This window comes from Mobula hypostoma, chromosome 22 (genome assembly GCF_963921235.1).
Source record: "Mobula hypostoma chromosome 22, sMobHyp1.1, whole genome shotgun sequence".
NCBI lineage: Eukaryota > Metazoa > Chordata > Chondrichthyes > Myliobatiformes > Myliobatidae > Mobula > Mobula hypostoma.
The window spans coordinates 54,285,223-54,302,416 of record NC_086118.1 but is presented as its reverse complement, the minus strand read 5'-3'; the positions used below and the strand labels follow the sequence as shown (position 1 = coordinate 54,302,416).

The 17,194-nt window shown below is 36.4% G+C and overlaps 1 protein-coding gene across 1 annotated transcript in view; it reads left to right on the top strand.

Moving 5' to 3' along the window:
- Positions 1-15,997, top strand: part of LOC134336417 (protein kinase C alpha type) — a 317,831-nt gene extending 301,834 nt beyond the window's left edge. Inside the window, exon 17 of the mRNA XM_063030625.1 lies at positions 9,470-15,997. Coding sequence (XP_062886695.1) covers positions 9,470-9,634 — 165 coding nt within the window. The 3' untranslated portion in view covers positions 9,635-15,997. The remainder of the gene's footprint in view (positions 1-9,469) is intronic.
- The last annotated feature ends 1,197 nt before the right edge of the window (positions 15,998-17,194 follow it).

The window sequence follows — 17,194 nt, the reverse complement described above, 5'->3', positions numbered from 1 at the left end:
ATATTTCACATGCAATACACTTCTATTATTTTTTTATGATTCTACATACAGTAATGGAATAATAAATATTCCAGAGAACCTGGTGGGCTTAAAGGATACAGAGAGAAAAGGGGTCCCAATAAGCCAGATATTACACCATCAGGATGTCAGAGTAACAGGATAGTGATGTTTATTAATTTAAATATTATCTGCTTTACTGGATATAACATATTCCACTATATGGATTGCACAAATAGCTATTATGCCCTTTCATTCTCAAAAGTCTAACAGTAATTTACATACATTGAAACATAGGTTATTGGTATAATGCAGGTTAGATGCCAGGATCTAATGATTCAACAAAAAGTAAGAGAAAGTGTTATCTGTAATCCACTACCAACTTCATGTGATCCTTCTGTGAAAGACTTTCATTCTCAGGAACTTTTTTTTTATTAGCATCGTAACTCTTAGGGCTTCAAACATTAAAATAAAGAGACGAGATAAGTTTTTAAAATCAAGAATAATGTTGAAATGGGAAAATGTGACCTGATTCTATTTTTCAAATCTTTAATCTATATTGGAAAATTGTTTACAGGTGAAAATAACAGATCATTTGATCATGGCTGATATATTATCCCTCTTAACCTCATTATCTTGCCTTCTCCCCATAACCTTTGACACCCTGATTAATCAAAAGCCTTCACCTTAAATATACCCACAGCTATCTGTGACAATGAACTCCACAGTTTCACATCCTGTGAAGTAGTAATAGTTAAGGAAGAAAATTCTCAATTTGGAATTATTTCTTGTACACCATTTGTTGTATTTAATTAGCAGAAAGAAACTATAATGTAAAACAAAGCAAAATAAAAAATATACTTATGGAACAACAATTACAAGATATTAATACACTAAGCATTCTAATAATTTATATGACTAAAACAATGTAAACTAACAACAGAGATGCCCCAAATTTGATCTGGTCTACACTAATGCAAGCCAGACTTCAATCTCCTGATTGTTATTTATTGACCTCTGCTAGAAATTATGTATCTGTGGATATGAAGACTGAAAATATTATTTATGTATAAATAATCTATCTGAAGAAGAGGTGTTTAGCTGATACATTCCAAGGTCACAGAACAGCAAACTATTAAGGGAAGTAAATATTTTGGCATGTTGATACAGTGAGTCATACAGATTCATGCCCAATATATATTTGCACTTTTTCTCATCTGCAGCAGTTTTAGTGATTTTAGATTATATGGACACTCAGTCCTCGTTTATTGTCATTTAGAAATGCATGCATTAAGAAATGATACAATGTTCCTCCAGTACAATATCACAGAAACACAGGACAGACCAAGACTAAAACTGACAAAAACCATGTAATTATAACATATAGTTACAATAGTGCAAAGCAATACCGTAATTTGATAAAGAGCAGACCATGGGCACAGTTTTAAAAAAAACATTTGACTGGCAACAAAGAGCCATGTGCATTAGGGTCCCATGGCATACAGGGTTCAAAAAGGAAAGGCCTGCATTTACATTGTCTTCCATGCTTGGGCTCAGTATATCCAGTAAAGTAATTTTTTTTAAGTACTGTAATATTAAATATGGTAGCCAGCTTCTGTAAATGAGATATTAATAAACGCCAGATAAGGGGCAAATTCTAACATCCACTTTTATACTGGGACGTGCCCAGGTATCCCAACAAAAGCAAAAGACGAAACAAACAGAAAATATTGAAAATGCTCAGCAGGTTTGGCATAATTTGTGGAGAAAAGTGGTATTAACATTTCAGGTTGATGACCTTTCATCTGGTGAAAGACCATTCACCTGAAATGTCAATTCAAATGTTTGTGAATGTCAAAGTCAGTATCAGGGCTTTAATCATCAGTGAGATGCACGGATTCACTGTCAAAGCATTACTGAGTGCAGCAGGCTCAGTGCACTGAGATACTGTAGTGCCTACACTGAACCACTCCTCACCACCGTGCTGAGTCTACACCCTGCTAATGCAGGATTATGATCAGGGTGGGCTAGGGCAAGTAGCACAATTTAGAGGCAGCAGCAGACTGCCCAAATAGATAATGGTTAACAGATCAAGTATTAACCAGGACCTCTGTGAAATAGTCCCCTTCCATTTTTTTTGTCCTCGACCTAAGGCAAGACTTTTGCTTAATTTCTTATCCAAAAGCAGAATCTCCAACCGTGCAGAACTATTAAATTGTAATGTTTATACTCAAATCTCTGGATTGGGGCGCAAATCCTGAATTATCTAACTAGGAGGAGAGGGGTCTACCTCCTGACCAATCACTGAAAGAAGATACTGAACCCCACATGAAGACATTTCAGAACAGTCTGGTTCCCTGTATTATTTGTTGTTGTATCTCTAAATTAACTTGGGAATGTAAGAACACTTTCCAATTGTAATCATTGTGTATGTAAGACAATTAGTAATTTATGAGCAGTCAACATTTCAACAAAACAAAGCTGCTATGTGTCCGTAGTAAAGTTTTTTTTAAAGATCATAAATTAGTTTTCATTTTACAGAGTGCCATATACAAGGCAGATTTCACAAGTGTAAGTCTTACCTCTTTTCCTTTAAGAAGCACTGCAAAGGCTTTGTTTCATTAATTCTTTCAGAGTGGTTACAGTGTTTTGGCAACAATGTGATCTTGTTTCCAATCACAAAGCAATTATGTGTGCGCTTGGGTTTCTTTATTCTAATGTCTAGCAGAATTTGAGCTCTGGGTTTATACTTAAGCATGTTTGTGTGTGTGTTTGTGTTCAAATCGCAATAAATATGTGTACTCAGGGAACAGGACTAAGTATTTTAATACTAAAGAATCACAAGCTGTATTGTTTCCTGAATCCTTTAATCTCCCTCTAAGTATACAATGAAGGAAAAGTACTTTAAGATTTCCCACAATGTAAATGAAACAAAGCATTTCAACTTGCGCCAAAGGTGCTGTAACACTAATCCTTCTTTATTTACCATTTCCAGAGGATTAACAGTCATACCTTATCTTCTGTTGTTCCTAATAATAAAAACAACTCCCTTATCTCAGCAACAAAATTGTAACCCCATATAAAACTTATTTCCTTCAGTATTATTGTGCATTCATCACCTTCCCTTTCCCCTAATATGATGTCAGAGGAAAAATGACAAGGACTTTAACAGAAGCAAACCAGCTCATATTTGCTAGACTCTCAAAATTCAGAACAAGTTATCTTTTGCAAATAGATTAAAATTCTTTAAAACTATGGAATGGAGTGACCTTTTCAAGATTACAAGTTGGACCAAAGGGCCTGTTTCTATGCTGTATAACTATAAATTCATAAATGAACAATTACATTTATGCTCAAATTACAGAATAAAGAGATTTGCTGCAATTGATTGGTGTGTGCATAATACTTGCAAGCACAATTATGCCTTCAGTCTACATTCTGTGGGCAACGTGCATGAGGGGTAAAGCACTGTCCCACAGGTAGACATGCAGCCAATCAACTTGTGCTGGCCCTCAGGCATCTGACAGCAATCAGTTGGAGTGGTGCAGATTCACTGCCCATGTCAAAGATAAATATGCTAAAAGCAGAAACACTGAAATGAAACAAACTGCTGGAAGTATTCAGCACATCAAACAACATCTCTGAAGGGGATGGAGTTAACATGTTATATCAATAACCTTTCATTTGAACTTCCTGCAGTCTTAGAATATCACGTAATATAGTAGGAAAAATACGTACAAATTAAAGATTTTTAAGTAACAGGTCATGTCTGGATCAATACCAAATTTGATATAATGTAATAACAAACATATCTTCATGAAGTAGTTCCAATTTTAATTTTTTTTTAAACCAAAGTAAATTACATGTGGGTGAATTAACAAATTGTATGCTAATTGAAGATGTTTGAATTTTACTATGCACTCATGCTACTGCTTTGCTATAATACTAATTGAAATCTGATTTGCAGTGAACTGTTGCAGCTTACTACATGTTTGTTGCAGCTAACCATTTCAAAATTGGCATGGTTATTTTTGATGGAAAGAATATATATAAAATATAACTATTCTGTTAACTTTATCATTTAACTTGCATTAACAAAAGCTCATTCTATTAAATATTAATGTTCAGGGTTGAAATTTCTTGACCCAATTTTAAAGTGAGCCTAATGGCCAACAAATTAGTATAAAGTATGGTATCAGACATGACAACAGCAAATGGGAGGGCCTTCTGTGTGCAAAGATGGATGGAGTGGTTACAATATTGGAGAAAATATAAAAATAAAGGCAATGAGTAAAATAGTAATAAAAAAGGAAAAAATAGAATACATTTCAGTTAGATTTATTAAAAAAGATGGCAGGAGTTTCTATAGATATTTTAAAAATTGATTTATAAAAGTTAATCTGGATTATTATTGAAAAACAGGGGGACGACAGATGAATTGAACAAGTTTTTTACATTGGTATTCTCTATCAAATTACATGTAACTGCCCTGAAATAGATAACAGTTAAGAAATGGAAGGAAAAATTTCAAGAGAATTACAAATCTCCCTGCAAGTGATGGACATGGCAGGCTAATGAGGCAGCAGATCTTACTAAGTATCATCCTAAAGTTTTAAAAGTTTAGGTGTATAATGCAATTCATACATTAATTTTAAATTTCTGTAGTTCCCTAGATTCCCCTAAGGTTTCATTAAATTTCTAAATAGTAAATGTAACTGTTTTATTCTGAAAGGTGGGGGGGGGGCCTAATACAGGAAACACCAGGCCAGTTAGCTTCAACATCTGTCAGAGGGAGAAGGTAAGATCTGATTACTGAGGATAGTAGGGGCTTACATTCCTAGAAAAAGATCCATGAGCTTCTGTTACATGAAGCTGCATCATCTGCAATTGCGCCAAGGAAAGCAAGCTGAAAAAAATGTACATTTTGTTCACTTTATTCCACGTAAATTGTGGAAGAACAAATTTTATTCTGTCCTTTTTCGTTGAATTGTGAATTTCCCAAGGGCAAATTTTCATCTCCCAAATAACCAGGGGTGCCTGTAGTAGCTTTGCACTAAGAAAAATTCAAGGTAATCAGCCAGAATCAACAGTTTTGTGAAAGAGAAATCACGTTTGATCCAATTATTGGAATTTTTTGAAAATGTAATATATGTTCTGGATAATAAAAAATACAACAGATATACTAGTCAGGAAGGTATTTAATAAGAAGGGACTATCGGAGTTATTATAAAAACAGGAACTCATGACGTGAAAGATGTGGATAGAGGACTGCCTGGCTAATGAAAAAAGACAGTAGACATAAATGGGTCTTTTCTGCTTGACAAATGCTATATGATTTAAATAAAATGCTGAAAGTTGCAATGGTACAAACATGGGGTAAAGCAACTTGTGAAGGGGGCGCAAGGAGAAGACAAAGGGATGTATAGATAGGTAACTGAGTTGAGAACAATCTGGCAAGTAGAGCATAATGTGGGAAAATATAAAATATCTATTTTGGCTGGGAAAATAAAAGTCTACATTATCTAAATAAGAGTTTGCAGGACTATGAGGTGCAGAAAATTTGGGTGGTATATCCATGATTCACAAAAAGCTAACATGCGGATATAGAAATTAATTAAGAAAGATAACACAATGTTATTGTTCATTGCTAGGGGAATTGAGAACAAATTAAGGAGATTCTTTATAGCTTTATAAGCCACGGGTGAAACCGCATCTGAGTATGGATTGACTTATGAAGAAAGTTTGAACAGGCTAAACTTAGCTGAAGTTTAGGAAAATGAAAAGGGACTTGGTTTCTGAAGGGTCTTGACAGGGTAGATATGGAAATGGCATCTCCTCTTGTGGAAAAATTAACAACTAAGTCATCATTTTAAAATGAGGGATTGTCCATTTAAAGCATTACCAGGAAAGGCTTGAAGCATGGACTATTCTACATAGCAAACAAAGAAGCAGTTATAGCTGGGCCAATGTGGCTGGCTGCCCAAGACTACCCCTCGAGTCTGGAGAAAGCAGGAGGAGACAAAGGAAAAATTGTTGAGGGTGAGGACCAGTTTTACCAGACAGTGCTGGAGGACAACCAGTTGGTTATTTTATTGAGAAAGGAGCAGAGAGCTTTAAGGCCTTCCTAATGGGGGATAGAAGTGTATAGGGACTGGACATCCGTGATGAAAATGAGGCAGCCAGGGCCAGGGAATTGAAAGCTAGTGAGGAAATTGAGAGCATGAGAAGTGTCACAGAGGTAGATGGGAACAGACTGAACCAGGAGGGATAGAATGGAGCTGGGGTATGCGGACAGAGTTTAGTGGGGCCGGAGCAGGAAAACATAATGGACCTACCTGAACAGTCAGGTTTGTCAATCTTGGGCAGAAGGTAGAAGTGAGTAGCACGGCGTAAGTTTGGTGGAAGCGGATGGGAGTTCTTCAGAGTTGGTGAGCTCAGTGAAGGTGTTAGAGATGGTTTTCTGATGGTCTGGAATGGGGCCCTCTTCAAGGGGTAGGTATGTCCTTCCATTCTCACAACTCTATCCACCCTTCAAACACCGTGTCTTTTTATGTTGAAATTACCTAATGCATTCTGCACATCCATATCTAATCCACTACATTTCTTATCAACTTCTCCATAAATTCAACTAATTGATTTAGACATAAGTTAACCTTGACAAGTCCGTAATAGCTTTCAAGCCACTGCCAATTGGCTCAAAATTTCCCTGAGACAAATTCGCCTGTATGATTTCCTGACTGAGTAATTCTTGCTTTGTGACGACAAAGTCTTTATTAAATGCTACTTATATGTTCCTTATAGCAGATGAAGTACAAGAATTAGATGAGTATACATTTAGAAAAACACGATTAAATAAATATGTGATGTTACTGTAACACGCTGACCCGAGGACTGTTGTCAAAGTACTTGTGACTGTCCTCTGAAGTCCCTGCATAAAAGTGAGCTGGACACACGTGTTGTTCCGATTGTCTATGGTTGTTTAGTTCTGACATATTGCATACAAAGCTATTCAACAATTTCAGACTTTAGACTCTGTTGATAACACACTGGCATTTCTAGATCTGTGCTGTGCTCCTCCAGCAACTGAAGACTTCAGAAAGCACCTTCACCCAGTAATGTCGTTTGCCAATAGGAACAGAGCAAGGTAGCAAATATTCAGGGAAGAACATTTCTTTCTCTCGTCAAAAATTCTCATAAATTAAATAATGTCAATGCAATTCCAAGCAGGCAAGAGATCATACCACTAAATTTAACATTATCACTCAGTGCACAAACCATAGGATTTTCCAGTGACTCGTTTCTAAATTTGAGAAACCAGTCCTTTTCCTTATCTTGCATTGTGGCTGCCAAGTGTAATAAAACGTTTTAATTTCCTCTTGACATACCGTATTTCACTGAAATAGTAAAAATCTAAAAATAATTTTGGATAAAAACTGAAAAGACGTTAGAGCTGCACTGGGGGGATTTTGATACTGATTAATCTATTACTGTAGCTAATATTATCACGTACTACAGCATAAAACCAAAATTATTTCTCCATCTGCAATATCTTCTCTCAGTTTGATATAGGTTTCACTTTAAAAAAGATTATTTAAATAAAAAGGTGTCTACCTATTGTAATTTCTTTCCCTCAACTATGAACCAACTGCAAAACAGACCTAACTTGTCCACTCAGTACTGCCATTTCCTTTTCAATCACGGTACTTTTTCATTGTAGTGTGTTGAATGAACTACAAACAGATTAAGAGATAGTCACTAAAATGCTTTCCTTTTGCCTTTCTGCACAAAGCAGATTTTTACCACAGCAGGTCACTGTTCACCTCAGGCTACCTCCAGGATATTTTATTAATAGCACCAACCAGCCATGCAGTTCACTACTTTTGGGAGGCTCTTTGCATGGATAATAACAGAACACTTGCAACCTGCGAACATCTCAAGCACCTGGAAACAAAATTTATAAGATTGCTCTGGTGAAACTTAACAGCAACTTTTGGATTCGTACATTTAACTAACTACATTTACACCAAATGTTGACCGTTTCATAATGTAATAACAGCAAATTTGCTATCATGAAATAGCAAAAACTAGGTCAATATCCTACCAAATTGCATGACGACCTTCAAAATATTACAGTCCACACATTAACCACATTCCACTTGCAGTAGACCGTAATTCCTGCCCTTTAATGCAATAATGGATGTGCCAATTGTAGAAAGACTTGATAAATAGATCTGATAGGTTCTTCTCTTCTTGAATTATAAAGTTGAGTAAGCTGGGGCTTTTTGTCTCTGGAAAGTGACTGAGAAGAAAGATGATAGCTTTTAAAAATGATAAAATTTAATAGAATAGGTGCAAGGACGCTCTCAACATCTGTGAGTACATCTAAAACAGAGGCACAAATATAAGATAGTCATTAACAGAGAAGATAAAGAATGAGTCATTTCTTTACACAGTTGCTGCAAGACTTTACTGTTGCTACATTGAGTAATTGAAATGGGTAGTGCTTGCTGATCTAATAAAAATCACACTGCAAATATGAAAGTTGGGGTAATTAAAATGGGAGGATGCTCATCTTACGCCCAGATTAGTCTGGCTATTTGGATTATAGCTTATATTTAATTAAACACCCCATAGCAATCTGATGTGGAGCTTGTTGCCATTTGGCCAAAGAAACAAACCATTGCAGGCAAGTTATTTCCTGCATTCAGGAGTGCATATCTACTTATACATAGCAAGAGAACTCCTATGCTTCTCAAAGATTACCTCCCAACTGGAAAGTCTTGGCAGTGTATGGCAGGAAATCTTAAGTTCTATATTGGAGATGTATTAGCAAAAATTTTAAAGTGCAACTTTATAAAATTCAGTGTCTCATTCTAAAAGTTCCATTATCAGGTCTTCAATAATTAAAAAGGCAACATTGCACTGAGAAATATGCTTCAATTTGCTTTAACTTGGTCAGTTCAATGTATTCAGTACATATAACTAATCAGAAAGTATGGAATAAATTGTCAAGCAGATCTAATGCAGTAACTTTTGGTTTACTGAAAGTACTGACAGTCATACCATCTGGGCAAAGGTTTCTGATGGGGTGTGGGGAGGAGACAGAAAGACTTACATATTGAAAACTATTTCAATAATTCACTACAATCTGCTTCATGGCCTGTATCCTTGCTGAAGTCATTTGGATTCACTGTATTGTTTGTATAACCTGTGCTCTGACTAGCCAGCTGTGAAGTTCATAACAGAGCATTGTTGGAGCAACTAATGACTGCACTAATATTCATACTGAAAATCTAGAATTAGTATTATATAAAATATCATATAAAATATCACTTTTGTCATTCACTATTTCCTAAGATCAGGCGTTAATTTATGATAGATAAAAGTTTACTACTACTGAACTTTCAATAAGTAGTTGCCTATCTTCTCTCAACAGATACCCTAATATATCTTTCTCTTTCTCGCTCTACAGTGTGGCAGAAGTGCTGAAAACTTTGACAAGTTTTTCACAAGAGGCCAGCCAGTGTTGACACCACCTGACCAGTTGGTCATTGCTAATATCGACCAGGCAGAGTTTGAAGGATTCTCATTTGTAAACCAAGATTTCATTCATCCCAGTTTAACCAATGTTATATGAAGAGGACGAGCAAATGCAGCAAGAAACCCTTTGTTTAAAATGACTATAATTAATCGACCATTAACTTTACAAGATTAATAATGTTCAGAAAAGGTTAAGGAACATGCACTTTTAACTTTTAGAGAAAACATTAATATACTTTATGAAGATTTACTGACAAAATTTTAAAGTCCAACTTTAAATTGTCTAATATAATTGTGAACTGATTTTTAGTAAGTCATTCTCCTCTGCTGAATTTTAGCATTTTTTTTAAAAAGATGTTGAGGTACAAATTGCAATATACATTTGGCCCCCAAGGGACCAGTTCTTTTCCCTTTGTCTTCCCAATTTTAGGTTGGTTCTATAGCCTTTTCATCAATAAAACAAATGGGAAACAAATTCGTTTCTCCAAAATATAATGGTTGAAATATGTTCAAGTAAATCAAAAATATTATGAAATTCTCATTCTACAACTTGCACTAATATGTACAACATATTTCCTTCTGGATAAATGAACAATAAAGCTTTGTTGAGGACAGAATTAATTGAAGGGAATAAAACAAAATGATCAAGTTATTTTGGCATTTCAACAAGTTCTCGAGATCTTTCATCCAAAGTAAGAAAGGATGCTAATAGATTTTCTCAAGTGAAATATTCAGTTTAACATATTCCCTTTTTTAAGGTACAACTTAATCTAGTGCACAATTCAAATATTCAGAACAGGTGACCATTCTGATTGTATATGAAACTATAAAAATAAAAAAAATCAGTTGTCTAGTTCATATTACATTACAATTTATTAAATGGAATGACTAATAGTTATTTCCAAAAAACAATCAATGATGTTTTGCTATACCATAATTCAATATGTAAAGGGGGCACACCGTATTACAGCACTTGTCAAGATTTCAATTTTTGTCAGATATGTTACATATAATAAACTGAATCACAGAAGTAACAGCCAGCCACTTGCACATGCCATTCAGGAAAATGATATGACATTTCTTGCTCAAGTCCCCCTTCATGGCACTGATTGCAGGGTTCTGAGCGTATACCACACCAAGACACAAGGTCATTTTCTTAAGTTGCTTCCTACTACTGATGTAGATCAACTTTTTAAAGCAAATACATCTATTAAAAAAAGAAAGATACATTGTTTGGTTCACATGCCTGGCTCAACTAATTATTTACATCAAACTTGTCATTTTCCTTAAGCTTAAAGAGTAAATGCTAATTCTTAAAGAGTGATACTAAGTCCATTTGGGCATCTTAATTAATTTTTGAAATAAGAGCCAGTTATGAATATTTTTGCCTTGATTTTGGAAATCTTAATTTAGTTTTCAATATTCTGCCTTTGCAAATTGCACGTCAGAATACAATTAGCATGCTGTCGATAGGTGTTGCATGTAACAAGGCCTAAATTTTGAAAGCACGTATGTTTGGTAATTGGTCTAAGTAGTGTTTGTCATTTCCAAGTTGAAAAATTGCTCCTTTTAGAAATAAAATTTAAATTGAAAATGTCAAGTTTTTAAAATCATATCCTTGTTACATTTCTCTATGTTATTCTTCCCATTTCACAAGTCAGTCACATGGTTGACTCTTAAATTATCATAGGTACAGTCAATGTACATATGCATTCAGCCCATTGTTAGTCGAAACATTAATATTGAAAACCAGCACTGATTGATGTTACAAACAAATATTTTAGATGAATGATGCAAATAGTTAATTTATAATGCCTAATATAGTTAAGCACTATCCTACTCAGTTTAAAGTAATCTTGTGGACCAAAATTTTTATTAAGTGAGTTTGCTTAACCAGCTTGAATACAAATATTTAATTAATCAGAGGTAGGAGGGAAGCAAACAACATGCATGTAAGTTAAATGCTAAAATATGGACATTTTTGTGATGGTTTAAAATTGGAAATAAAGTTCAAGGTTGATCAGGTGTGTGAAATCTATTGGTTATTTAACATCTCAAGATTATTTCAAAAGGCAGTCCCTGCAAAACAATTGATATGGTTATTGATTGGAGACAGAAAATGAGGCTGCTTCTTTAAATATCTCTTGGGGTTAGTCTGTAAGAAAGCCTTATATCACTGTATAGACTTTCAATCAGGCTACATTGACTATTATGATTTATAGTATTGTTAAACACTATGTTGCTAGGATTTGCCCATCAGTTCAAAGCCACTCAATTGCCAACTCACAGGTATTTATACAATCATCCCAATCACCACAAAATTGTTTTCTTTTGTATTGAATTAGGTTGTATTTAAAGAATGTCAAATGAATTTCAAGGTGATAATTCAGCCAAGTGGCTCCAGACATTTTTAATAATAGCTGTCTTTTCAGTTTAATTTCCCAAAGCCATTTCTGTTCAACTTCTACCTTGTAATTCTCCTTTCAGGGTAGCTGAGTCCTATTTAAAGACGTGGATGCAGATTTTATATCAGATCAGGAAGCTCCTATGATGAGAGAAACAGAGTTCATGTTTCAAGTTTGGTAACCTGTCATCAGAGTTGGGGAAAAGTCAGAAAACAAGTTACAAGTTGCTGCCAGAGGAGGTGAAGGGTATTCTACTGAGTGGAAGGTGATAATCAGGAGAAATTGGTGCAGGAAGTGCCAGCTGAAAGTGGGCACTCTTTCAAGATGAACTATTGATTCAGTCCATGATGACCCCAAGCTTGCAGTTACCATTACTGTTTATTCCGACTCTGACCTCTGGCTTTGGCCTCTTACACTGTGGTTAAAATAAAACCTCAATGCCAGTTCAAGAAACAGACTAGATATACTATGACCTCCAGTGATGGCACTATTTCAAATAATCAGCCATTCCAGCCTTGCAACTCACAATTTCCCAATTTCCTCCTCTCGTATTTTCAGATTTAAAATGTTCTTTGCTATGTTTACTACTTTGAAATACACATTTTATTATTCACTAGCCATTACCAATCCTTTCAGACAGTGGCACCAACTCCACTGTAACATAGTATTAACGGTAAGACTCTTGGCACTGTGGAGGATCAGAGGGATCTTAGGGTCCAAGTCCATAGGACACTCAAAGCTGCTGCGCAGGTTGACTGTGTGGTTAAGAAGGCATACGGTGCATTGGCCTTCTTCAACCGTGGGATTGAGTTCAAGAGCCGAGAGCTAATGTTGCAGCCATATAGGACCCTGGTCAGACCCCACTTGGAGTACTGTGCTCAGTTCTGGTCACCTCACGACAGGAAAGATGTGGAAACCATAGAATGGGTGCAGAGGAGATTTACAAGGATGTTGCCTGGATTGGGGAGCATGCCTTATGAGAATAGGTTGAGTGAACTCAGCCTTTTCTCCTTGGAGCGACAGAGGATGAGAGGTGACTTGATAGAGGTGTACAGGATATTGAGAGGCATTGATTGTGTGGATAGTCAGAGGCTTTTTCCCAGGGCTGAAATGACTAGCATGAGTTTTAAGGTGCTTGGAGGTAGGTACAGAGGAGTTGTCAGGGGTAAGTTGTTGTTGTTTTTTTTTGTTTTGTTTTTTTTCCCCCACACAGAGTGTAGTGAGAGTGTGGAATGGGCTGCCGGCAACAGTGCTGGAGGCGAAAACGATAGGGTCTTTAAAGAGACTCCTGGATAAGTACATGGAGCTTAGAAAAATAGAGGGCTATGGGTAAGCCTACATAGTTCTAAGGTAGGTACATGTTTGGCACAGCTTTGTGGGCCAAAGGGCCTGTATTGTGCTGTAGGTTTTCTATGTTACTATTCAGTCTCACCTAGTTCTAAGAATATAAGAAATAGGAGCAGAAATTATCCTGATGTCCTTCAAGCCTACTCCTCCATTCACCTAGATCATGGCTGATCTTCTATCTCATTATCCTTTTCTAGCACTACCACAACCGCATCCCTTGGTTCCCTTAATGTCCAAAAATTACTTAATGTTTTGAACAGTTCAGCCTCCATAACTCTGTGGGTTAGAGAATTCCAAACTTTACCACCCTTCCAGTGAAAAACAGTTCTCCTACTTTCAGTTCTAAATGCTTTATCACTTATTCTGAATTTGTGCTCCAAGTTGTAGACTCCTGAGCCAGGGCAAACATTCTCCCTACACCCAGTCTGTCAAGTCTAAGGATTTTGAAACTTCGTTCTCCTCTCAAACAGCAAATCTGTCATTTCCGTCAGAACCAGCCTGGTGAATCTTCATTGCACTCCAACCATGAAAAATATATTGCCTCTTTGGGAAGGAGACCAAAATCGTGCAAAATACTCCAGAATTCAGATGTCCCCAATCTTTTTTTATGCCGTAGACACATACCATTAACCGAGGGTTCAGTGAACCCCAGACTGGGAACCCCTCCCTGCTCTAAATGCAGCTTCACAAAGGTGCTACTCAGTATAAGACTTTCTTGTTCTTGTTTTCCAACAGTCTCATTTGACTTCCTAATTGCTCATGCACCTGGCTGGGAGGGCCATATGTCACATATTCAAGTTTGCTGACAATACTAAACTAGTGGAATTGTCCCTTTGAACATTCACACTAGACAATCTTTAACCAGTTAGAAAATACCCACATTTTTGGCATGAGGATCAAGGTGGATGACCACACATTTTCCATATTCTATCCTTCAGCCATATTCTCACCACTTCGTCACCCTTTTACAGACAGCAAAATTGACTACAAGACATTTGGTCCTCCCAGCCAAATCACTCACTTGGACTGCAAATAGTGAAGCCCAAACAATGATCCCAGCAATACACTCATCCTGCCAAGCTATGAATTTGTTTATTGCCACTTTTTGCCTTCTGTCTATGGATGAATTCTCAACCTACATCAGTATGTTTCCCCAGTTTGATGCGCCCCAAAATGTTGGCCAACCTTCCAAATGGAAGACCTTATCAAAACCTGGGAGTCCATGCACTGGTTCTCTTTTGTCTCCTTGGCACATCCTCAAAGAACTCCAGCAGAGAAGTAAAACATGGTTTTGCCTTAATAAATGAAAGTTGACTCAGCTCGGTCCTATTACACTCTTCAAAGTGTTCTGTTATCATATGCTTCGTTAAGCATTCTAGCCTTTTTCCCCGTAACTGGTATTAGGCTGACAGATTGGTAGCTCTCAAAGAGTAGGGCCACAATTCATAAAAATGAGATCTCTATTCTGTCACAGACCTATCCTCATATTCTTTCTAATGTTCCCCTCTTCATCTGCATTATTTCTAATTTTACCCTGTTATGATTAAATATCATGTTAACCCTGTCCGCCACCATAGAGCATTTCTAGCATTTTCTTGGCAATGCTTTTGTCAGCAGATACATTTAGCATCTGCAGTATTTTGTTTTTGCAAGCAATGTAACCGTAGTTGTATATATAGAATGACAGAATTACTGTAATGGAGCCAGTATAACCAGGTCAGTGAAAAGTGCTGTATGTTTCATACAAGTCCTCCAAACAGGATGGTTCAAATTACAGGCAGCAGTTCCTTTTAAAACAACAGGTGGGGGGTGTTTTTTGAAAATCCAGAAAGATCTGAAGTTTGTATTTTGGTCTAGATCTTCTTAAAGTGTAGAGATTCTGCATGTTGAAGTATTTGATTTTCTATTCAAAAGAGGTTTTCTAATGCAAGTTTCATACAATATATTGTAGACATCTCTATTCAGTAGCAAAAATACTTGATTTTTCCCTTTCACAGTACAAGCTGAATATCCATCTAATGTTTAGAACTCCATCTATTCTCTCTAAAGTCTGAATAGTACGAAAAGCATGCTATTAAGATAGTTAAACACTTACATCTTCAGAACCAAGAATATTGCAGAAATCTATTAGGGAGATAACACTTACAAGGATGGACTTTAACGAAAATTGATACATGCCTCTAGAGTTTTCTGGGTACATCAGAAGACATGAATCCAGAAGCACAATTCTATAGTAACGTTTAAGCAGCTGTAATCATTCCGCCTGTAGAAAATCTTGCATATTGTGTAGCGTAAGCTGTCACAGCGAGTTATTGCATCTCTTGATTTAGGCATTTTAAAAATGCAAAGATAGGGAGGCAATTCCATCTCAAAATTTACAGATGCAAGGTATGAGGCAAATAGTTTGGCAAGGATAAAAATGGCATTTCAAACCTTTAAACTTGCAGCTGCAAATTGATGATTTGAAATGCCAGGTCATTCTTGTTTCGCATTTGGAGGCAATGCCATTTCCTTTACTGTTTTAAAAACTTTGCAACAACAGCAACTCCACAACAGGTGGAAAAGCCACATTAATTATCTTCAATCAACTTCTAATTGAACATAAAACTTCTTTTTTGTTATATGAGGAACTTCCCTCTGTATGGTATTGTTTGTCATGTGTTAATTCTGGTATGACAATATCTAAAAATAAATAAAGAAAAACATATCCGTCAACTGAGTTCTCTGCAGTGCTTCTGTCAAACCTCTTCTACCAAAGTTACTGAATGTTGCCAACCACACACTGAGTGCAGCTTTTACAGTTTGAGTGTAGACCTCATCAAAGGCAAATCAGATAAGGGAGTGCGGGGAAGTGATGAGGTCAAGATCATTATTTAGTTATTGAGATACAGCGTGGAATAGGCCCTTCTGGCCCTTTAAGCCATGCTGCCCAGCAACCCTCAGTATAACCATACCCTAATACTGTAACGGGACAATTTACAATGGGCAACTAACCTATCAACTGGTGCATGTTTGGACTGTGGGAGGAAATTGGAGCACTCAGAGGAAACCCACTCGGTCACAGGACAAACCCCTTACGGCCAGCAGCGGGATCACTTAGACATCATGAAGTTGCTGATGATAGAAATACCCCATGGTGTGGCTCTTCAAGCGAAGAGAAAACTAGCATGCTGTGGTTTTATGATGGATGCAGCTCGAAATCAATGGCCACATACAAACAGTACGATAGATAATAAGCATGGATTTGCATCATTGTGATTCCGTAAGCGATACGTTATGCACAAGTTAACAATCAGAATAATCCCAATGATTTTTTTCAAAACTACATTGTTTATATAATTTTAAAATGCATTCAAGCCATTTTTAAATTATTCCAATAATGGATAGTGAAATATTCCTTCCTCTATAAATTCCCACTAATGAACAACCACTATCAGATTGGTTTAGCATGTTTCAGGGAACACAATCATGTACACTTCCTCCACAACAGGACTCTACCCACAACTCCAATAGACCATCTTCTTGTCCATTTTCCACACCAATCTGAGTGACAGTAAACAGCCATGTTAAAATATTAATATCATTTACATCAGCATCTCCATATTGGTGTCATAGAGCATGGAAGTGTTGCTTGAATTTCTTCTGTGAAATGCAGTAGAAGGGAAACAGATGGCAAGCTGCAAATCTACCTAATGAGCCATGAAATAAGCATGACATGATAAACAAATAAAAACTAAACCTAGCAGGGTTGAAAACACAACTATTTATACAACAAAAATCCACAAACTTTTTTTAAAGGGAGCATTATTGTTCAGTTAAGCAGCAGGATAATATGGCAAAATAGCATGAATCAGACTGTTGGCACCGGAATCTGATGAATTGTAATTGATCTAAATTGCCTTCAC